General features: G+C 42.6%; 1 protein-coding gene across 2 annotated transcripts in view; it reads left to right on the top strand.

Moving 5' to 3' along the window:
• Positions 1–23,242, top strand: part of TAFA5 (TAFA chemokine like family member 5) — a 599,977-nt gene that overhangs the window by 519,659 nt on the left and 57,076 nt on the right. For both annotated transcript variants that reach the window (XM_069100331.1, XM_069100332.1), the window contains exon 3: positions 1,659–1,786. In XM_069100331.1, coding sequence (XP_068956432.1) covers positions 1,659–1,786 — 128 coding nt within the window. The remainder of the gene's footprint in view (positions 1–1,658; positions 1,787–23,242) is intronic.

Raw genomic sequence — 23,242 nt, 5'->3', positions numbered from 1 at the left:
TTATCTGCATTTGTGTGGATATTGGTGTTTATTTATATTAAAATATGTGGATATTTATGTTTATTTCATTCAGCATTGTAAGTCCATATGATTCTATTTTTTTTTTCTGAAATGGTGGAGTGAATGAATGATGAGAGTGGCATTGAAGGGTCTATTTGTGTTTTATGAGGTACTGAAAAAGGGAGATGAGCAGAAAGGGAAGACCTTGACTAAGGAGGAGTGGAAGATATGACTGACTTTGGAAAACATGGTGTTTGGAATACGGAAAGAAGATGAAAGGCTGTGTACTGCATTCTTTGCCATATGTATAGGATGCTCTTCTGAATCTCAGAAGTGGCCCTAGCCATACTGTACATGGTCTATTCTTTTGCCCTTTTTCATTCCTCTGACATGTGTAAAATATAGCCCGTGCCCTTCTAGGTTAGTGGGAGAGAGAAAACCTGTGTATGGAAGCAAGGAGAAGACAGATGACTGGTAAAAGGAAGAATTTACTGAGGGGATAGCTAGGTGGAGAAGCCACAAGATATAGTTGGTACAATGGACAGAATGTCAGGCCTGAAGTCAGGATGCCTCCTCTTCCTGAATTAAAATCTGACTTCACATTCATTCTAGTTTCACTCACTTGACCCTGGTCAAATCACTTAATCCTGTTTACCGCTGTTTTCTTATCTATAAAATGAGCTGGAGAAGGAAATGGTAAACCATTCCAGTATCCCTGCCCAAAATACCCCAAATTCAGTCATGAAGAGTCCATCAGGACTGAAAACAACAGTTGAACAACACTGACATAGAAGGACCAAAAAATTGATTTAAAAGCTGGGAATACCTGGATTCAAATCTTTTCTGTCACATTTTATCAAACCTTTCAGGTTTGTATTAAAACAATAATAAATTAATTAATATTCTGGACCATTTAAACATTTTAAAATTTCTTCTCTAAGATTATAAATTGCAAAGAAAGTGGCAATCTGAATTTGCTAGAGGAATTCCTTTGGGGAGTTCTCTATACTAACAGGTCACAGGTCTCATCCCTATTATGTTTGGGCAGCAGTGTGAAGGAAAATTTTGAGTTGTGGCTGATGGAAAACAGGAAGACCAGTTAGTAAAGTAGACTAGAATCATACACTAAAGGCTCTTGAGGACTTTGGAAATCATCTTTTAGAAGAGTGGAAGCTCCTTGAGGGCAAGGACTATTTTTTTATCTTCAATGACTTGCACATGGAAGGTCTTTGATAAATAATTTTTTGAATAGAATGGAACTAAAATGGTCTCTGGCGGACAGAAAATTTAAGCATCTTGGCTTCAGAGATCTAAAGTCAGAAGGGAATCCAAGGTCAGAGTCCATGCCTTTCTTGTTACAGATGAGAAAGCTGAGACCCGGAGATTAGTTGACCTCCCCATGGGTACACAGTGCAGTAGCAGCAATAATTCAGATTGAGGGCCTACAACTCATCATCCAGTCCTCTTTCTGCTTTTCTATATGTGGCTCAGAGCAGAAGGCCTGGGAAAACATTCCTTGAACACTGATTCCTTGTTTCAGGAGAAGCCTCCTGGTCTACTTTGCTGATTTGTTTGAGAAGTCTATGTGAAAAGAAAAAATTGCCACAGGTCCACATGGCAAAGCCCATTGGCCAACACCTCTGTTTTTTCCCCCACAGCACGAATCATAAAAACCAAGCAGTGGTGTGACATGCTTCCCTGTTTAGAAGGAGAAGGCTGCGACTTGTTAATCAATAGATCGGGCTGGACCTGCACCCAGCCTGGAGGACGGATAAAGACTACCACGGTAAGTTGGTCTTTCATTTGTCTCGGCTGCCTTCGGGCCCAGCCCTGCTGCCCATCTAGGAAGGAGGCAGTTGGCCTTCCACCCACCTTCTGTGTCCAAGGAGGCCCTTGTTCGTGGGAGTTTTAAATCGAACATCCACAGAAAGGACAATTTAAAAGATAGTTGTTGTTGTTGTTTTTGTTTTTTGTTAGGATGACCTAAGTTGTATCCTTTCCATCCTTTTCACACGGCCAATGGGTCCCTTCTCACTGTCCATTCCCCAGACCCCTGATTCTACTTGCTGTTTTCTTAGTCTGTATGACAAAAATGTGTTAGAGTCATTATCAGATCCTCACTGCATGTGTCAAGTACCTGTTTGGAGTTACTGCTAACTCAATAGCTGGTGATAGACTTCCTGGGAAGAAAATCCTAAAAACCAAGGAGAGATACCTTAAGAGAAGTAGTATACACACACACATACAGACACACGAATGAATGTGTGTATATTAAAAATTCTTATAATGCTACTTGCTTAACTTTTCATAAGCTGAAACCTGCCCCCCTCCCCTCAAGTGGGAAACATAAATCTGTTTTGCCAAAACATTTGAGTAATTAAGACATACCAGAGGGAGGAAGATACACTGAAAGAATTCTTCCTTCCACTCCTTCACCTTCTTGACATCTGTCCTAACCATTCTCACATCACTCATAGTCAGGTTCAGGACTCAGGACAGCAACTGGGACCTGCTTTTATTCTGCAGCCCAACATCAGGCCTATGGGACAGCCCAGGAAGGGTCATGGGTGAGAGAAGGAATAGGTTAGTGAGTTGTTTGTCTACCATAACCCCTTCATGCCAGGAAGGTTTTAAGCTGGAATCATTTAAACCAGAATTCCTCCTCCTCTTCATGAGAGTTTCAAGGCTCAGATTCTGAAACCTAAAGAAGACTTCTCTGTGAGAACCAAATATGCTGGTTTGGGCATGAGTCCTTGACAGAGTTTGATTAACTAGCTGTGCTCCTTCTTATTAAATTAGACACAAAAAGTGTCAGGAGTCAGATACTAGAATTTTTTGCATCACCAATGGAATGGGAAGAATTGGAGACTTAAGTGGTTTTGTACCATTTTCCATGCCAGCCCCCCCCCCAAAAAAATTATTTTTCAAGACCAAAACATTCATATATTGTAAAGTTTATTTAAAATGCGGTAATTATTGTTTTCTGAAGGTCCTGGAGCCTCTCAGCTTTCATAGGAGGGAGCCAGAGGGCTCAGTCCCCCTCTTTGTATTATACCTTGAAGAAGAATAGAAGTTCTAAGAAAAACAACACCCAATTAAGTCAATGTGCCTTCAGAGACTGTGAGCACTTTTCTTTTTCCTTCTCTTTTTCTTCTATTCCCCTTTCTTTCCCATTCCCTCAATATGATTACCATTTTCTTTAACTTATCTTCCCTGCTATCTTCCTATTTGCCTCTCCTTTTTTTTGCTTTTTTTTGGAGGGCAGTTGGGTTTAAGTGACTTGCCCAAAGTCACATGGCTAGTGTGTCAAATGTCTGAGGACGGTTTTGAGCACAGGTGCTCCTGACTCTAAGGCCCGTGCTCTACTCACTGCACCACCTAGCTTTGTAGGTTCATGGTCCACATGAAAGACAAGATAATGAATGGTCAGAACACATAAGAAACATGCCTATTGGCAAGTCAGTTAGCCCCTTTGGACCTCTATTTCTTAATCTGTAAAATGGGAATAAATTCAATTCAACAAGCATTTATTGGGTCCTCATGGGATATAGAGTTAAAAAACAAATTCCTGAGCACAAGGATCATATATTCCCTTAGAGCAATAATTCTCTCCTCCTTTCCTTCTTAAACGCTTTGTGAAACCTAATGTTGGTTCTATCATAGCAGTTGGTTTTTGGATATTTCAAATTGGATGCACTATCAATATATCAAACTAAATCTGGTCAAAAGTGGACTAATCCTGGAAAGACAGGAAGGGTTCATTTTGAGGGGTTCCAATTGTCAAATAGAACATTTTGTATTAACTCCGGGAGACAATAGGGAGCCCCTGGAGATTTTTGAGTAGGGGAGTGACATAGTTCAAACCATGCTTTAGGTAAACCATTTTGTTGGCTGAATGGAGAATGGATTGGAGTGGAAAGAGGCTTGAAACAGACAGACAGACCCACCCCCAGGCTATTGCAGTAATCCAGGAAGAATGTGATGAAAACATGAACTAGAGTGATGGCAGTGTCTGAGGAAAGAAGGAGGGGGCAGCTAGGTGGCACAATGAATAGAGCAGTATCCTTGTAGTCAGGAGGACTTGAGTTCAAATATGGCCTCAGACACTTAACACTTACTAGCCATGTGACCTTGGGCAAGTCACTTAGCTCCAATTGCCCTGCCTTTCCCCCTCCAAAAAGAAAAAGAAAGAAAGGAAGGAAGGAAGGAAGGAAGGAAGGAAGGAAGGAAGGAAGGAAGGAAGGAAGGAAGGAAGGAAGGAAGGAAGGAAAGAAAGGAAGGCATATTCAAGAGACATTCCAGAGACACAATATGCAGGGCCAGGTGGCTGACTGAATACTCTGGGGCTAGGCTTGAGCAAAAGTGAAGAACCGAATTTGATTTCTAGGTTTCGGAGCTGGAAGGACTTAGAGGCTGGCATTGTCCTCTATGGTAATGGGGAAGGTAGGATGGGGGAGGGATTGGGGGGAGAAAATATAATGAGTTCAGTTTTGGAGATGTTTACTTTAATATGTCTACTGGGCATCCAGTTTGATATGTCTGAAAGGAGTTTGAGATGAAAGATGGGAGGCCAATAGAGAGTTTGATGGATAGGTACATTTGAGAATTGTCCTTATAGAGATGGTAATAAAATCTATGCCAGTATGAGATCCCAAAGTGAATTAGTAGAGAGGAAGAAAAGGAAGGGGCAAAGGACAGAACCCTAAAAGTCGCCTTTGGTTAGAGGGTGTGACCTGGATAAGGATCCCCCAAAGAGGGGCAGAAAAAAGGAGAATTGAAAGAAATAGTAGGAGAACAAGGAAAGATTGGAGTCCTGAAAGCCTAGAGAGACAAGACCATCAAGGAGAGAATGACCAACGTTGTGAAAGGCTGCAGAGAATTTCAGGATTATGAGGACTGAGAAAAAGTAATTAAATTTGGCAGATAAGAGATCATTGATGACTTTAAAGAGAACAGTTGTGGTGGAGTTTAGATAAAGTTGGAAGCTGAATTTCAAGGAGTTAAGAAGAGAGAACAAGGAGATGAAGTGAAGGCAGCTCATGTAGCTGGCCTTTGCAAGGAGTTCTGCTACAGCTAGCAGATAGTTCTCAGGCATTGGACAATAGAGAAACCATCAAGTGAAGATATTTTTTTCCAGATGGGGAAACCTGGGGATATTTGTAGACAGTAGTGAATGAGCCAGTAGAGGGGGAGAGGTTGGAAATAAATGAATGGTTTGACAGAGAGGAAAGTCTGTTGGAGGAGATGAAATCACTTGAGCATGTATAGAGGTTGGCTTTGATAATGAGTGAGGCCACCCCTTCATATAACACAGAGGTGAAGGAGGAGACAGTGTTATAAGGTACCAAAGTGATAACAGTTGAGGAAGAGAGGAAAAGAGTGAATTCTCAGTGAATTGTCTTATATTTTTTTCATATAAAACAGAATTGCCTAGCAGCAATGAGAACCAAGCTGAGGTTGTGCACATAAATTTACAGTGGATCATCAGACACTTATCTTATTTTCTCCACCTTTGTTCAGAACCATATATGTAGTAGTGAAGATGGTGGATGGTGGGAGTCATCCAAAGCTGAAGAATAGCAGGCTATAATCATCAAAATAAGGAAGCTAGAAATTCAAGAGTAGAGGACAGTGTAGAGCTGAGGCAAGATGGGGAAAAGAGAAGAGAGTGACCAGTGCTGGGGAAATGCCCTGGGAGAGAATTGAGGGGTCAACAGATTGGAAATCATGATGGAAATGAGAGTAGGGTTTTGTAGAGTACAGAAATGATTGTGTCACTCCCTCACTCAGTAAATTCCAGCACTTCCTATTGTCTCAAACATAAAATATGAACTTCTCTGTTTAGTCTTTAAAGCCCTTTACAACCTGTTCTCAAACTGTCATTGCAGCCTCATTGAAATAGTCTTCTCTCTCTCCCTCTCCCTTTCCCTCTTCCTCTCCCTCTCTCTGTCTCCCTCTCCCTCCCTCCCATCCCTGTCCCTCCTTTTCCTTCTAGAGATTTTTCATATTAAAAATTCCCATTCTAAATTAAGCTATTTTGACACCTCCAACTATCAGTGTCTTGTCACACAAACTACCTTTTATTTAACTACTTTCTACCTATATACATTTATTCTCTTTGTTCTTGTTATGTAGTTACATATACATGCTAAGAAGTGCAGTAGATAGAGTGCTGGGCCTGAAGTCAAGACGACTCATCTTTCTAAGTTCAAATCTGGCCTTAGATGCTTACTAGCTGTGTGACCATGGGCAAGTCACTTAACCCTGTTTACCTCAGTTCCTTATCTGTAAAATAAACTAGAGAAGGAAATGGCAAACCACTCAAATATCTTTGCCAAGAAAGTCCTAAATTGGGTCACAAAGAGACAGATATGGCTGAAATGACTCAACAGCAACACACACAGACACACACACAGACACATTTATTTAAAATTCACACAGAGTTTTTATAATATAAGAACCTTTCAAGAAGGAATTGTTTCATTCTTTGTACTTGTTTTGTTGCTTAGAATTCAATATGTGCTTAATAAGTCCTTGATGCTTAATTGGTAAGATACCCGAGCAAACTGGAGATCATTCTCTATGAACTTAGCTTGATTGTCCGTTGGCCGACAGACATGACCTCCAGCACTAAGCTCTCTGAAATCTTTCCAGCATGATAAAGAATCACAAGGTCTTTGAGTTTTTTATAGACCTTGGAAGTCATTTGGTTCCCCTCCTCCTTCTACCTATAGAAGCTAGGAGAGGTAAGACTTTCCTGACATAGCTATCCAGAATTCAAGGGATCACCTGTCCTATACGATCAGTTTTCCATATCGAACTTCAGCGATAATTGCATGAGAGAAGGAGAAACAGGGTGCTAAACCAGATGGCTAAAACCAAAGGGTTTTGCCAAATGGGCTAACTTCTGAGGACTTCCTGGAGCAGTTAAAATGAGTGGTTTCCCCAACACGCCCCAAGGATTAGTTTGTTTTAGGTTTCCCACAATTTAAACCTCTGAGTTGTTTAAGAGAAAGCTAACAAGCAAATACATGAGAGGATGCTTCTAGGATTTTCAGGGGAGATTGTTTTTTTTTCAGCAAACTGTATCTATGTTATCAATGATCCATCACTCCATAATTGCTGCTTAATGAATTCCTTCTTCTCCATGTTGTACTTCCAGGGCCCAGAGCCGAGCCGAATATTTACGCCTTGGTTCTTTGGGAACTAACCTTTCTAGACCTCTGTGGTTTTACTCTTAAATTAGCTGAAGTGGGAAATTAAGGTGCCTGAAGATGCTAAGAGAGAGCTCACAGTGGATAAAAGGTGTAATTACTCTGACACGGGGCTCACTGCTTAGCTAGTAAAATTTACTAAGTCTTGAACCTCTCCCAGGGATACAACTCCCTTAATCGAGTTTACTTATCCACGCCTGAACTCAGCATTCCTCACCATTAGTGCAGATGACACATGGCCTGAATCAGAGCAGTCGTTGGGTCCATACTTGGAGAGGATGTGCAAGTGTGGTTGGAATTTCAATGAAGACCTTTCATTCCTATCCCATCATCAACAACATACAATTAAGGAATTTGATGTAGAGCTGCTTCCTACCATTTGATTATTGGGAAGGCACTGTCTAGGAGAGTCACTGTGTGACCAGGAAGAGACCCAGGGACAAGGGAAGTCAAATAGGAATCAACGAAGTGCAATTCAACTGACACTGGTTAAATACTTACCTTAGGCCCTGAGGATAGGATAGGATAGGAGCAGAAATTCAACCTGTTATTAGTATGGGAAACTCCCAGGTGAGGGAACCCACTCTAGCAATGCAACTTAATATCTTCTCTACAACTTAGATACTTGGAGAATTTTCCCTTAGAGAGATCAAGTGACTTTCTCTGGGTCATTCCCCTGTGAATATGTGGGGTTAGACTTGATCCCCGAACATCTTGCCTTCCAGGACAGTTCTCTTTCTATGACCCCATACTACTACCATGGGGATATAGAAATAAACTAAATCTATCACTTTCTCTGACTCTCTCCTTTCTTTCCTTCAGTCTCTCCCTCTATGCCTCCCTTTGTCTTTTGCTATCTCTCCCTCCCTTCTTTTCTCTCTCCCTCTCACATCCCAGGCCACTTCAGTCCTCAAGTACTGTATTTCTCCCTTGGCCACACTGTGACTAATATTCTTCTCCTTTGCACTCCCATTGCTTTTCTCCCACAAGCTATCTTCTAATCTTATGGCTGGACTATACAGTGATGTCATGGAAAGAACGCTCTGGGACCAGGGTTTGAAGGCTGCTACTGGCACTTCTATGTGACCTTGGACAAGTCATGGAAACTCAGGTCTGAAGATATCAGAGGTCATTTAATCTAGCCTATAGTTGGGCAGAAATCCCCTCTGCAACAAATGGTCATTGAACCTTCGACTCAAGACCTTCAGTGGGGTGGGGGGAGGGTACACTGTTTCCTGCACCATCCAATTTCATTTTAAGAGAGCTCAAATTTTTAGGAAGTTTAACAGATGTCAAACCCCAATGCCACCTCTCTCGATCACCCACCCTTTGTTCCCATTTTTTCTTTCTGTTACCAAGCAGGAAAAAATAATTACTTCACATCACTGGACTCCAAATTCTTCATCTTCAAAATAAATGTAATAATGCCAGCACTACATCTCAAGAAATGTGTTGTTCATTAATTTAAATATTATTATATAAACTTAACAAATATCCACATGTAAGAACATTTCCTTATATAAACAACAGGGGGAAAAGGATTGTATATGACACCACAAATCTCTCACTTTTTTTATTTAGGAAACAAGTCTTCCATATGATCAGTTAGCATTACAGCCATTTAGCAGCTTTCTTCTCTCTCCATCTGTGAAATGAGACAGTCAGACTCAGTGACTGTGGATATCCCTCCTGTTCTCTTTCTGTATTTCTAGTGTCCTCTTCTGACCATTCTTTCCATCTATCTATCCTAGACAAGCAGTCTCACAAAACATGACCTCAAAGCCCATCCCCACCATGGTCATCTTATCATCTATATGTCACCCGGCACTGGACCCAATAAATCCTGACAATCATAGGCAGCATTCCTAGCACTTCCCTACTCCTGGACACTGTGCCCCTCTTATTAAAGTAAACCAAACTTTTTTCAGTGATTTGCTGTTTTTTTTTTTCAGTCATTTCAGTCATGTCCATCTCTTCCTGGCCACAATTGGTATTTTCTTGGCAAAAGTACTGGAGTGGTTGGCTGTTTCCTTCCCCAGCTCATTTTACAGATGAGTTATTGAGGAAAACAGCATTAAGTGACTTGTCTAAAGTCACAGAAGTAGTAAGTATCTGAGGCCAGATTTGAAATCAGGAAGATGCATCTTCCTGACTAGGACTGACACTCTATCCACTGTGATATCTAGCTGCCCATTTAATTGTTCAAGACTGGAAGATTTTTCAGATGGTCTGAATTCCCCAAGTGTGGAATTTTCCTGAACACATCATCCTTCATGGATAAAAACAGAAGAATTTCTTATGCAGTGGAATATTGAATAAAAGAGAGAATGGATGAGCAGGGAAGACTTAAGAAGGAGGTTACAACTACCTTTAAGTGTTTGGAGGACTATTGTGTTTAAAAAGGATTAGCCTTGTTTTCCTTAGCCTTGCAGGACAGAACTGGCATCAGTGGGAAGAAGTTAGAGCAGCAGATTTAGATCTAATGTAAAACACAGACACATCCATCTACACAACGACAACAGCAACAACGATGTCCTAGCAATTGGAGCTGTCCAAAGTGGCATGTGTTTTCTTGTGTAAGTTTGTGTATCATTAGATTTAGATCCTGAATCAACCAATATGTGGAATCTTGTAGAGGGAACTAATTCTCCACTTTCTGATGTCTCTTCTGACTCTGAGATTCTAAGAGGCAATATTTCTAGCATTAGGCTCCTTGTGGTCATCCTGAGATGTGTTAGGAGAAAGAAGAAGCCCCATTTGTAATTCTAGCAGCATCAATTATCTGCCTTGAAAAGAAGTGAATTCTCCCTCACTAGAAATCCTTAAGCAAAGACTAGATGACTGCTCCCTGGGCATGTCGGAGATGGGATCCTGGTTCATGTAGGGGTCAGAAAGGATGATGGGATGGCATCTATTGATTCTTGGAAATCTTAAAATACTGAAAATACTCTTTGAATAACCAGTGTGTGATGAGTTGAGCTCAGCCCCCAGAGTCCATCTGCAACTTTCCTAACCACTAAGATCCCCTCCCATTCTGGGGAGTGAAGGCATTGAGTCTTCTTTCATTTGAATATATGTTAAACTGTTGGTGAAAACAGGTGTGTTAGACCTTAAGGAAGGCACAGGGTTTGGGAGTTTCTAGCCAAATCTCTGCTAAGAAATCCTTATGTACCCTGAAGTCTTCTCTGGACCTCAGGACTTCCTGTAAAATGGAACTTCAAGACTACATAACCTCTGAGGATCCCCTCAGCTCCATTATTCTCTCTATCTGTAATGTTGTATGGCAATGATCCCCAGCACCAAGTCTTCTAGTGACGTGGGGATGGTCATAATTCCTCCAAATCAGAGAGAACAGAGTGATGGGAGATTACCCCAGAGAAAATTCCTAAGGCTATGACAAACTGCCCCAAAATCATAAAGGGAACAGGACTTCTGGTTGATGGCTGGGAGAAAAAGTCGGGCTAACTAATCTCTTCAAATTCTATGTCCCTGAGTAAGCTTGATATACATACAGATTTATTTGCCAGTTACTCTCCCCCCCCCACTCTAAGTTCTTGCTATAGATTTGTTTTATTAAGACTCTAGGAAGTCCCATGATTAGTTTATTCCTTTAGTATGACCACCCCTGGTCCTGGGCATTAAGAAGGATAAAGGGGAGGGAAAAGTAGGTATGGTCTCCAACTTCAGTGAGTTCACAGTCTGGTTGGAAAGACACGATTCAGAAACAATGAACAATTAAGTGAGTAATCGAAGACTTGGTAAAACCAAGTTCTCTTTTCCCTAGTCTTACTTAAATGGTTTAAGAATCCTCTGATCATAGTGAAGTGAGGAAGGACTTACTACATTAGTGCCTATCACTATCCACTCATACCTTTTCTGATTATCATACCAGACTTTCCATCAATCCTTCTTAGAGGAACTGTGCAATACTCTGAAGTCTTCCTTTGATGTTTGTGTGTGTGTGTGTGTGTGTGTGTATGGAGAGAGAGAGACAGAGAGAGAGAGAGACAGAGAGACAGAGAGAGAGAGAGAGACAGAGAGACAGAGACAGAGACAGACAGAGACAGAGACAGAGAGACAGAGAGAGACAGAGAGACAGAGACAGAGACATAGAGAGAGACAGAGACAGAGAGAGACAGAGACAGAGAGACAGAGAGAGAGAGACAGAGAGGGACAGAGACAGAGAGAGACAGAGACAGAGAGACAGAGACAGAGAGAGAGACAGAGGGGGGGAGAAGGAGAGAGATAGGAGACACAGGGAGGGAGGCAGGAGGGAGAGGAGAAGGAAGGGGAGGAGAGGGGAGGAGAGAGTGAGCACAATATCTCAGGTTATCCTCCTTTTCCAATCATGTATGACTTCAATTGTGTCTTTTTTCACTTGACATAAATATGTCTCGATGGTAGCATGCTGTGACCATGGCCTGCTTATACTCACTATGTCTCTTCTCATGGACCTTTGGGTCACTTACAATTGCCAGTCTCCAGAGACAGAGATGTACTGTGATCAGTAGAAGAATGCTGTGGTTAAAATGATTAGTGTTGGCAGAATCCAGCAGTTTGGGATTCCCCGTTCAGTCTTCCAATGAAGTCCTGCCTGCTGCCTTCCTCTGTCATTCTCGCTCTGCTTTTTTGAGCACCTATGGTTCTTTACCCATTTTATATTTTGGTCTGCCAAACAAATACTTCAGTGAATTGAGTCAACAAGCATTTATTAAGTGCCTTCTGTGTGCCACGTACTAGGCTAAGGTCTGTGGGCACAAAGAAAGAATGAAAGAAATAGCTTTTGCTCTTAAGATGTTCACAATCCAAGGGAGCAGGGGCCAAATGCAAATCACTCCATAGAAACATAATGTTGACAAGCGTGAGGGGCAACAGTCTCAGAGGGAAGGAAGATGCTGGCATTAAGAAGAACTGGAAAAGGCAAGACTTTGGCTGAGACATTAAGGAAATCAAAGAAGCCCAGAAGTGGAGACAAGCAGGAAAACTGTTCCAGATATGAGAGAAAGCCATTGAAATCAGGGCATGGGCAGATGGTGTGTCTTGTCAGGGTAGAGCAAAGAGGGCAGTGTCACTCCAACATAGAGTAGTCCAGGCAGAAAAGCACTGTGTAAGGACACTGACCCCATCTCCTTTCCAGAATGTCTTCATGACAAAAAAGCCATCAATCCTCATCTGACAGAACATTAATGCAGCCATGTAGTCCACCATTGGTCACCATTAAGACAGCCAGGTGGTCCAGTGTTGGTCACTAGAATGGAATCTCCTTGCAGTTAGGGATGGCTACATTTATCATTATTGTATTTTCAACATCTAGCACAAGGCCTGGTGCATGTGAATGCCTAAATGTTTTTTGATTGATTATAGATTTTCCTTCTTGGTGGAATCTTCCAGAGTTTACAGGAAACTCTGAAGCTCATTGATTGCATCAGCCCGAGATTATCAACACAGCCAGGGGTTAGTGGAGACTGAATAAATTGCTTTCATGAGACAAGACATGGCCAGGATTTCAGTTCTTCAGAAGCTAAAATAAAAGCCCTTCCCTAGTACCTGCAGCTCCTAGCACCCTCCCCTCTAATATCACGTTCCATCTCCTCTACATGTTTAATGGATGGACCAACCTCTGTATGTGTTTTTTCCCACTGTTCAAATGTAAGCTCCTTGAGGTAAAGACTTATTGTTTGTTTCCCCCCTTTGTATCCCCAATGCCTATCGCACTGCCCTTATGATAGACACTTATTAACTGCTTGACTGGTAGGTTTTATCAGACCCCAAATGGTTAGGGAAGTGTCAATCCCCTTCCCTGAAGTATGGTCAATCTAACAGAAACCATGCTGTGTAACAATGTTCTCCAATTTTAACAGGTAGCCATATGGATAACTCCCAAGCTTGTGAATATAGACTCTATCTCTCTTGCTGCATGAAAGCCTAAAACTCCACCTACCCACACATTGACTTAAACAGTTTTCCTTTTCCCCTTCTGTTCAAAGTTGTCTGAGCCCATGGCCACTAGAGTGCAGAGATTTTCTTCAGCCTCTCCAATTATGTAGAAAATCCTCTGGCACATTCACAGTATCCACCTGCTGGCCTTTTGGAACCTCCTACAGTTGCAGAAGTTTTAACCAAGGTTATGTGGCTATATGGTCTTGAATTCCATATCATCAGAATTTACAAAATCTAGCGCAGAATGATAATCTGGGAGTATGTATGTGCCTAAATGAGAACTAAATATATAAAGAGTTAAAAATATTAATCATTTTTAAAATTTGTTTTCACAAGAGAGTTTGAAATCATTTATTTTTGTCTCACCTGTTATTACTTCAAATCCAATGAATGCTATGAAGTTCTTTTCAGTAATAAATGCAATGCCAGGTATGGGGTCAGGGGAGGCAGCAAGCTGTGATGGCGGCTGTTCCTGGGGCAGCCTGTGCAATAGGTGAATAGTTTGGACTAAGAACAATAAAATCATAATGCCAATAATAAGCAGCATTTCTAAAGCATTATGCAAATAAGACCTCACTTTATCATTACCATGACCCTGAGTAATAGGTGCTATCCTTCTCTCCTATGTCATTCCAGATTATTACATTATCTATATTTATTGTTGTTCAATCGTTCAGTCACATGCAAGTCTTTGTGACTCCATTGACCATAGCTATACAACTATATATTATTTAACAATAACATCATGAGGAAACTGAGGCAAACAGAGGTTAAGTGACTTGCCCGGGGTCCCACAGCTAGTAGGTTTCTGCAGTGGGATTTGAACTCAGGTCCTCCTGATTACAGGTCAAGCACTTGCTCAGTTGTGCTTTTTAGCTTCTTGGCCAATACAAAGAACCCTAGATCAAGTCAAAAGATCTAAATCCAAATAGTGCTTCAGACTCTTACTATATCAGCCCAGGCAAGGGACTCTCCCTTGGGACCAGTTTCTTCATCCGTAAAATGAGAGGGTTGGATGGATGATGCTGTCCAGCTCTGAAACAATGATAGGATCCTGCAGAACCTGTGCAGACCTTCCCAAGGTGAATAAACGTATGCTATTGCTGCTTGCTTGGGAACAGACGCTCAGCCATGCCCACACTGGGCTCTGAGCTCCCTCCTTGCTTGGAGATCCTGGCATTCGGGGTGAGGCAGAGCCTTGCTCACAGCTGATGCTGCCCACGGATGCTGTGCCCACACGCCAGCCCGGGGCCAGCCTCAGAAGCACTCCCCCCATGGCTGATTCTGCCACGTGATTTTTCTGTTTCCATGTCTTGGGATGCTTGGAAGAGAGCTGTGGGAGGCTCCCACAGCACACCAGGCCAATGAGATGGATTCCCCTGCTCCGAGGAAACAGTGATGCCATCTAGGGCTGGATCAATGCAGTTTTCCCCAGGGATGTGGGAGAATGCCGTGGGATCTGTCGCCCTGCTCAGCATCCTCAGGAATTGTGCAAGGCTGACCATGGAGGGCAATGGAAGAACCCTGGGCTGGGAAGGAGGAATCCTGGGTCCCAATCACCTCTCTGCCTCTGACAGTTCTGGTATTTAACTGTAAATGCTTCACAAACCTTAAAATACAATCCAAATGATGTCATTGTTGGTATTACCATTTGTCACTTTCCATGTCTGGGTCGCAGTCTCCCCCTTTCCAGAGTGTGGGAGGTGGGTGAGATGACCAGAGGTACTGTCCAATATTCTCTGGTCATTTTCCTAAGGCCATTCCAATGCTGACATTGTCTCTGTATTCATGGCATTACACACCGCAAGTTAGAAGAGAACTTACAGGTGCTCTAATCCAAACCCGTCACTTTACAGATGAGGAAACTGAGGGATGCCAAAGCCCTTTCTGAAGTCCCCATAGCAAGCAGGCAGTATGGAGTGCTAGGACTCCTCCTGGTTCGGACATTCTGTGTTTGATGATCAGAGGTCCTTCCAAGCTCCAACCTTCCATGTCCTGCCTTCTCAAAATCTTGTGGTGGTCAGCAAGCCAGTTGGCTTTGCATCTGAGCTTTGTGCTATCCAGGTGCCGGGGGCTGGCCATTCCCAGGGCTCAGCAGGTGCCAGACTCCTTGCCCAGTAGGCATGCTCCACAGGCCTGGATAGATGCAAGTGACATTGATGTTCATGAGAAGCACTGGCAGCTCCGGGGTCTGTGAGGGACTCTTGTTGTGGGGTCAGAGCTGGGCCAGGTAGGGCCCCTGCCATGGAAGGCAGTTCCTCCTTACCTTTCCATCTGCCTTCCTCTGCCCTCCTGGACCGCAACGCTTTGTCTTTCCTCTAGTAAATTCTTTAGAATATTTACACTTCGGTCCCAATAGCAAGAGAGCCCAGCAAATCCACCTTTCTAGAAGCTTTTTTTTTTTTTACTGATATTTACTCTTTGCTCCTAGCCTTTAAACCCCCCTCCTCAAGTCCCTCCTGGTTCTCCCTTCCCTTACCTCCTGTTATGGTGGCCATCCATTTCTTTGTCAGGGGTCTGCATCAGACTTTCAAAGTCCAGCTGGGATCAAAGGACCGGACTGGCTTAGTTCCTTCTGAATGCCTGATTTCAGAGTGGACAGCTCAGCACATGGACTTCCCTAAGTTCAATAAGATGGCAGCAGACCACCATGTGAAAAGCAGACATGGTGGGCTGGGGGCCCATTGGCAAGGGAAGCAATTCTCCCCAGGTCCACCCTGGACACATAGGGATGTAGGAGGGAAACCATAGGTGAGTGTAGCTCCACAAGCCTTTATCAAGTGCTTGTTCGTATCTAGACATCCTGCCCAATGCTAGGCATGCTTCCACTCTGGTGGGGGGTGGGGAGGAGGATTGGGGCGGTCCGTGTTGCTCTTCAGCTGCAAGGGGCCTGAGTGTAATCTAGTTCAAAGTGTCCCATTTTACAGAGGAGGAAAATGAGATTCAGAGGAGCTAAGTGATTTGGCCACAGCCACACAGGTAATGGAACTGGGATTCAAACTCAAGTCCTTCAGCTTCTATAAAGCCCTCTTTCAAACCACTGAAGTATGTTGTGTGCAGTGACAAAATCTACAAAAAGCATATCCAGATGAAAGGTGCAGGGAATGATTGGGAGGCACAGAGTACCTTCAGCTGAGTGGTTGGGATGAGGAGAGCTGGTGAAAACATGGAAGGCTTCCAGGAGGTCATATCTACCTGGGCCTGGAAGGAAGAGAAGACCCCCTCTCCCACTTCTCTGTCTGCATAAGAGAAAGCCCCATTCACAAGACTGGAGAAGAGAGCTTTTCCTTCTTTGCATCATCTCTTTCTGCAGAAGTCGTGGTTGCTGTCTTCCCAGGGCTGGACACTGAATATCAGGGTTGGATATTCCTTCCTAGCCATGTGCCTCTGGGCAAATATTATGACCTGTGCTTCCCCGCGTGACTCTCCAAGACTAGCGACAATTTGCATCTTTGGGGATGAAGTAACAGATTTGGTTAAATAAAAAACCAAACCTTCCATTCTCCCTCCCAGAGTTAGTTGGAGAAAGTACTGTGGAAGCCTTAAAATGTTCCAAAAATGGCCTCTGTAACCATGGACATTGTAATGACTAGGTGTGGAAAGTGCCTGCAATGTGGATAACCACCGAGGCAGGGATGACTTTGGCCAACCCCTCAGACTTGTTGCAAGCAGCTGCTTCCTCAGTGGGACACCTAGGCTTTCCTCACTCCCCAGTTGCCTCACAAATATTTCTTCCTCATTCTTGTCCATCCTTCCAGAAGGCCTTCTGGCATTCCATCTCCAGAGCCTTTGCCCCGGCCAGCTCCCTTCTCACCTCTACCTCTTATGATATATGATTTCCGTCAGGACTGAGCGATAATGCCACCTTCTCTAGGAAGTCCTCCCTGCCCCCCCCCCACCAACCCCCACTGCCCTCCTTCCCTGACTGCCTGGTATGGATTTTGTTTACATTCTATGTTTATGCATGGATGTATATATGCATACATTCATACACAAATATGTACATCAACTTATATACAGTTATACATATATATTGGCATATGTATATATATATATGTATGTGTATGAACACATGTATGTTTGTGTATATGTGTTCACATGGTTGTTTGCATGGTGTCTACCCATATAGACTGCGAGGTCCTGAGGGCTAAAACACTTTTTCCTTTAGAACTCCAATGCTGAGCACATCGCATAGCACACAGTAGGCATTTCATTGATGGACTAGAGAGAGCATTGGTCGAGGGGTCCAGTCCCCTGCCTGGCAGTAACAAGCCGTGGTACTGGACCCGTGCTACCTCCTCTACAAAATGCCAGCTTAGCCTTGAGGATTTTGTCCTTATCTTCCACAATTCTGCTCTGATTCTTGCCATCATCGATCTCCCTCCTCTTGAACTCTTCTCAGCCCTGAGAGTCTGGACCTCACAATTTATCACTTAATTATATTCTTTCTCCCCCATCCAGGCCCATGGATGGAGCATTTATGTAAAGTTTGTTTATAAAGTCAGCTGTTTGGACCTTTTAGCACCTCTGGGTGAGAGATTACCTCCCTCACTGCCACATCTGGAGAAGAGAAAGCCCCTCCCTTCCTTCTTCCTCCCTCAGGCTAGCCCTGGAGCCCCTCCAGGGCACATCCTGTTCTTCCAACCAGAGCTGAGCTCCAGGAAGAGCTCCCATGTATGTGCCCATGTCCTGAGCTCACTCCAACACACTTGTAGTCCTTGACAGTTCTAAGCCTCTCTTAGCCCTCCTGGCCACTATTTTTTCCTCTCCATTAATCCTCTTATTTTGCTGAAAAGATTTCTCCCCTCCTCAGATTAATAGAATTTTGATATTTATAACCTACCATCGAGATTGTTTAGCCTGAATATCCCCTTGAGATTAATGGGACTTCATTGTAAGCCGTCCCTCTCTGCACCCACGCTGCCCGATCCTACTCGCTGGCTCTCCCAGGACTTCCCAGAATAGAAAGTGCATTTGAAATCCCATTTCCTATTCAAATTGCCTTGATATCTTAGGGCAGGGCTCATATTCACCCTCATGTTATTTCGAGGCTCTGGAAAAATTATTTTATCAGTCGGTGACTGTCTAGTGGAAAATGAGGGAATGGGATAAGATGATGGCAAAGGTCCCATCTACCGCCAAGATCTACAAACCAATCAAGAAGGCTAAGGATGCAGCTGAGCCCTTCTGTCACCAAGTGGGCTTGCACAAGTCCCGTCCCCTCTCTGGCCTCAGTTTCTTGTCTGCACAATGAGCCATTGGCCTAGGTGGTTCCTAAGGTTTCCCCCTGTGCTCTCCTTTCTGTGATTCCTTGGCTTTATCCTAGCCTGCAGGGCTGAAACTGTCTTATCTTTGCTCTTCTAGCTCAAAGTCTCATGCTAGGCACACAGCAGGTGGTGAATAAGTGGCTGAGTATTGATTGTTAAATCCTGCCTTAGACATGAGTGTGACTGGGTCAATTCCTTAGACTCTCTTTCTTTCTCACTAAAATGAAAGGATTGCCATAGCTGGCCTCTGAGGATTCTCCAAGTTCCAGGATGGCGATCCTATGACGTCGGGCATAGGTTTGGTCATGTCTCTCTTTTGCTCAAAAGTCCTCAGGGCCTCCCTATGTCTCCAGAGGAAATTTTAGGGTCCTTAGCTTGGTATCCAATGACCTTGAACATTCACCTCCCCCCTAACCTTTCCAGGTTTCCCACTTAGACTTCCATCTATGTGGACCATAGCTCATCATAATGGACTATTCCCTGACCCCTGAACATATTTAGAGGCTGTGTTGCCAGCCTATGAGAAGATTTGCACATTGTTCTCTCTGTCAGAAATACCCTCCCTCCCCTCCTTTGCCAATACAATTTCTACCCACCCTTAAAAATAATGTTACTAATAGCTTCTGTTCTGCCATCACCTACATTTCCTAGTGTATCCCTCCTCCATCCTTTCCTCCCCCTCCCAGAGAGTCAGCCCTTAAAACAAAGAATTAAGAAGTGGGGGCCGAAGAAAAAGAGTACAATAAAACCAAGCAATAAATAAAATCCAAGGATTCAGCAGAGCTATGATGTGCTCTGTCCCCACCTCTACAAGGGGTGGGAACAGGGAGTCATCTTCTCATGTCTCTTCCTTGGCCTAACCTTGGTCACCATAACTCGGCAACGTTCATCGTTGGTTTTTTTTTTTTCTTTCCTTTTCCATTTTCATCAAAGCAATAACAATGTAATAATAACAATAACAACAATAATAAACTGTCCTTTATATGACATTTTAAGGTTTATAAAGGTTTACAAATGTTTTCTGATTTGGTCCACTGAACAATTAAGCACTATATTGTCCCCATTTTACAGATGGAACTATTACTGAGAAAGTGATTTACTTCTAAAATCATGCGTCTAGAATCCTGAGACAGGATTTGAACTCAGGTCTTACTGGATTCATGTCAAGTGCTCTAGCCATTTTGCTTGTTTGTTCCATTTTTAAGAGGAATGGCCCATCCCAAGCTGAAGAGAAGAGGAGCAATGAGTATTCCATGTAGGACAGAAGAGTTTCTTTCTTTCATTTTTGTGTTCATGGTGACTTGCAAAACACTTTAGACCCCTAGAATAAGCCTGAGGGCAGGGACTGTCTCACTTTGCTGTTTATTGGTGCCGATGGTTGACCAGGATCTTAGCACATAGTTGGTATTTAATCAAAGTTTTGTTTTTCCGATGCCAGCACTCACACAGTTGGAACTTGAGCAACGTTTACATGAACATTCTAACACAGAGAGCTAAGGGACCTGGGGAATCCGCTGTCCTACCTCTGAAGTTATTGATCTTTCACCAAAATGGGAATGAAAGGAGAGGGCAATCTCATTACTGGGTGAGTCACAGAATCTCAGCATCTTCAGTGAACTTAGAGGAAATGCAGTGCAGCCTCTCGCCCAATGTGAGGGTCACACCAACAAACATCTAGCCTTTGATTTGGTCAGGTGGGATTTTTAAATAGATAGGTGGCATGGAGATAGGGTACTATACTTGGAATTAGGAAAGTCTGAGTTTGAATCAAGCTGTGTGACCTGGGGAAAGATGAGGAACCTCTGTCTGCCTCAGTTTCCTCACTTACAAAACAAGGACAATAAATGCCATCTATTTTCCAGGGTTATTGGGAGTATATAATGTCCTTAAATACTATATGATGCTGGTTATTATTAGTAATAACAAAATAAGAATAATAAAAGCACGTATATAATATCGATCTATATCTATATAACTATATCTATTCTTTTTATCTATCTGTGTGTCTATCCATCTATCTAGAGATAGATATAAATATCAAGGAGCACTTAATAAGTATTAAATGCTGGTGATACAAAGACAAAATAGATAAAACAAAGGTCCCCACCCTTGAGGAAGCCATATTCTTTTGGGAGGATCACAAGATGTATATAAAATCAGTCCATCAGGAGGCATTTATTAATTGTTTCCTCTGGGGCAGACACTGAGCCAGTCAGTGAGGATAAAAGACAAAGAATGAAAGGTACCTAAAAACAAATTTCTAGGGGGAGAAAATGCTAATAATGGAGGGGATGAGCCATTTAAGCACCTTTATATACCAGCCACTATGCCAAACTCTGGGAATAAAAATATCGTCTGAAGAACAGTCTGTGCCCTCAAGGAGCTTACATTCTTTTTTAAAAAAATTATTTAATTTTTAAATGTATTTTTAGTTTTCAACTTTCATTTCCACAAGATTTTGAGTCACAAATTTTCTTCCTATCTCTCCCCTACCCCCACCCCAAGATAGCAAACCTACTGAGTGCCCCTTCCCCCAATATGCTCTCTCTTATATCATCCCCCATGCCCCTTCTAACTTTCTAGTAAACAAGATGGATTTCTATACCCCAGTGCCTGTATACCTTATTTCCAAATTGCATGTAAAAACAATTCTTTAACATATGATTTTAAAACTTTGAGTTCCAGATTCTCTCCTGTCTCCCCTCCTCACCCACCACCATTGGGAAGACAAGCAATTCAATATAGTTTATATATGTATAGTTATGCAAAACATTTCCATAGTAGTTATATTGTGAAAGACTATATTTCTCTCTATCCTATCCTATTCCCTATTTATTGTATTTTCTCCTTTGATCCTGTCCCTTTTCAAAAGCATGTGCTTCTAACTCCCTTCTCCTCAATCTTCCCTGCCTTCTATCACTACCCCTCTTATCTCCTTACCCCCTACTTACCTCTAGGATAACATACTCAATTGAGTGTGTATGTTATTCCCTCCTTAAGCCAAATTCAATGACAGTAAGGTTGATTCATTCCCTTCCATCTTCCTGCTCTTCCCCTCCAATGTAACAGCCTTCTCCTGCCTTCTTAATGTGAGATAATCCACCACATTATATCTCTCCCCCTCTCCTTCTCCCAACATATTCATCTCTTATTTCTTAATTTTATTTTTTAGATATCTTCCCTTCACATTCAACTCATCCTGTGCCCTCTGTCTACACGCACACAAACACATACACACACATACACACACATAGACCCATATACTATCCTATACATATATATATATAAATATATATTTTCCCTTCAACTATCCTCATACTGAGAAAAGTCTCATGAGTTGTAAATACTGTCTTTCCATGAAGAAATATAAATAGTTCAACATCAATAAGTTCCTTATGATTTCATGATCCTGTTTCCCTTTTCATGCTTCCCTTGCTTCTTGTATTTGGCAGTCAAATTTTCTATTCAACTCTGGTCTTTTCATCAAGAATGCTTGAAAGTCCTCTACTTCATTGAATGATAATATTTTCCCCTGAAGTAGTATACTCAGTTTTGCTGGGTAGGTGATTCTTGGTTTTAATCATACCTCCTTTGATCTCTGAAATATCATATTCCAAGCCCTTCGATCCCTTAATGTAGAACCTGCTAGGTCTTGTGTTATCCTGGTTGTGTTTCCACAATATTCAATTTTTTTTTTTACTGACTGCTTGCAATACTTTCTCCTTGACCTGAGAACTCTGGATAAGGAGCTTACATTCTAATGTGAGTGGATAACACCCACACACCCACACACACAAACACAAAACAGAATCTGAAAAGCAAGGAAGGACTGAGAGATTGCAAGGTATGGTGGAGCATGGAGTATAGACTAAGAGGGGAAAGAGGAATCAAAAAGTATTCTTGTAGGAGGGAGTGTAAGAGCAGAGGGGTGTATCCCCTTCATAGCCATTCTCTGGTCGCATGTCTCCTGGAGGTTCTCTCAACCAGGCAATAGGCTGCTGTGGAACAAATATCCTTGGACTGGTAATGTGGTACCTTGGAGAAAGCAGTGAATCTGGAGGGAAAGGCCACGTTTGAATCCCAATACCGCTTCTTATTACCTATGTGACTTTGGGCTGCTCATGTCATCTCTAGCCCCATTTCCCCATCTATAAAATAAGGTGTTGGACTGCCAAGACTGTTTCCAATTTTAAGATCTTAGGATCTTTTACACAATAATTTTCAATGCTGTCCATTTGATGGGGTTGATTGGAATGTTCCCAGGATGATAAGGAGTAACTCCATCAGGGAGGGTAACTTCTCCTTTCAAACATTTGGACAGTCTCCACAGAGGATGTTGGTTAGGCTCTTGATGAGATGTTCTTCAAGACTCTGCCCCACCCAAATTTTTCACCCTAAAGACACACAAGGAGCTGTTTGTCCTTGACGAATCCCTACTACAATCCATTTCTGTTCTCTTGAATCCCCTCTATTCATCCCCAACCCAACAACATAGACATTTTAATAGATTCCACGTGGAAACAAAAAGTTATATGGCCACCATGGCCCCAGAGTACTCTGAGCAATGACTTTCTTCATTCTCTGGGGAGAAGCAAGCATGGAAGCCGAGAAATTGGGTTGGGCCAGCCTGCATTACTTCTGGCAGCCTTCTCGGACAAGTCTGTAATGGAAAGCATCCCTATTACATGCTGGTAGCTATTTACTGTAATTGAGCTACATTAGTGTCAATTTTCCTTAAAGTGGGTGTTCTTTGAGTCATTTTAAATACACAAATGCACAATCACTGAAATAGATACAGGCTGGACCTAGCAGATTTTGGCC

Source organism: Petaurus breviceps, unplaced genomic scaffold (assembly GCF_028583685.1).
Source record: "Petaurus breviceps papuanus isolate PSGF00001 unplaced genomic scaffold, PetGlider_PUasm1.0 391, whole genome shotgun sequence".
Taxonomy (NCBI): domain Eukaryota; kingdom Metazoa; phylum Chordata; class Mammalia; order Diprotodontia; family Petauridae; genus Petaurus; species Petaurus breviceps.
Note: the sequence above shows the minus strand (reverse complement) of the source record. Positions and strands in the feature narration are given on the sequence as shown.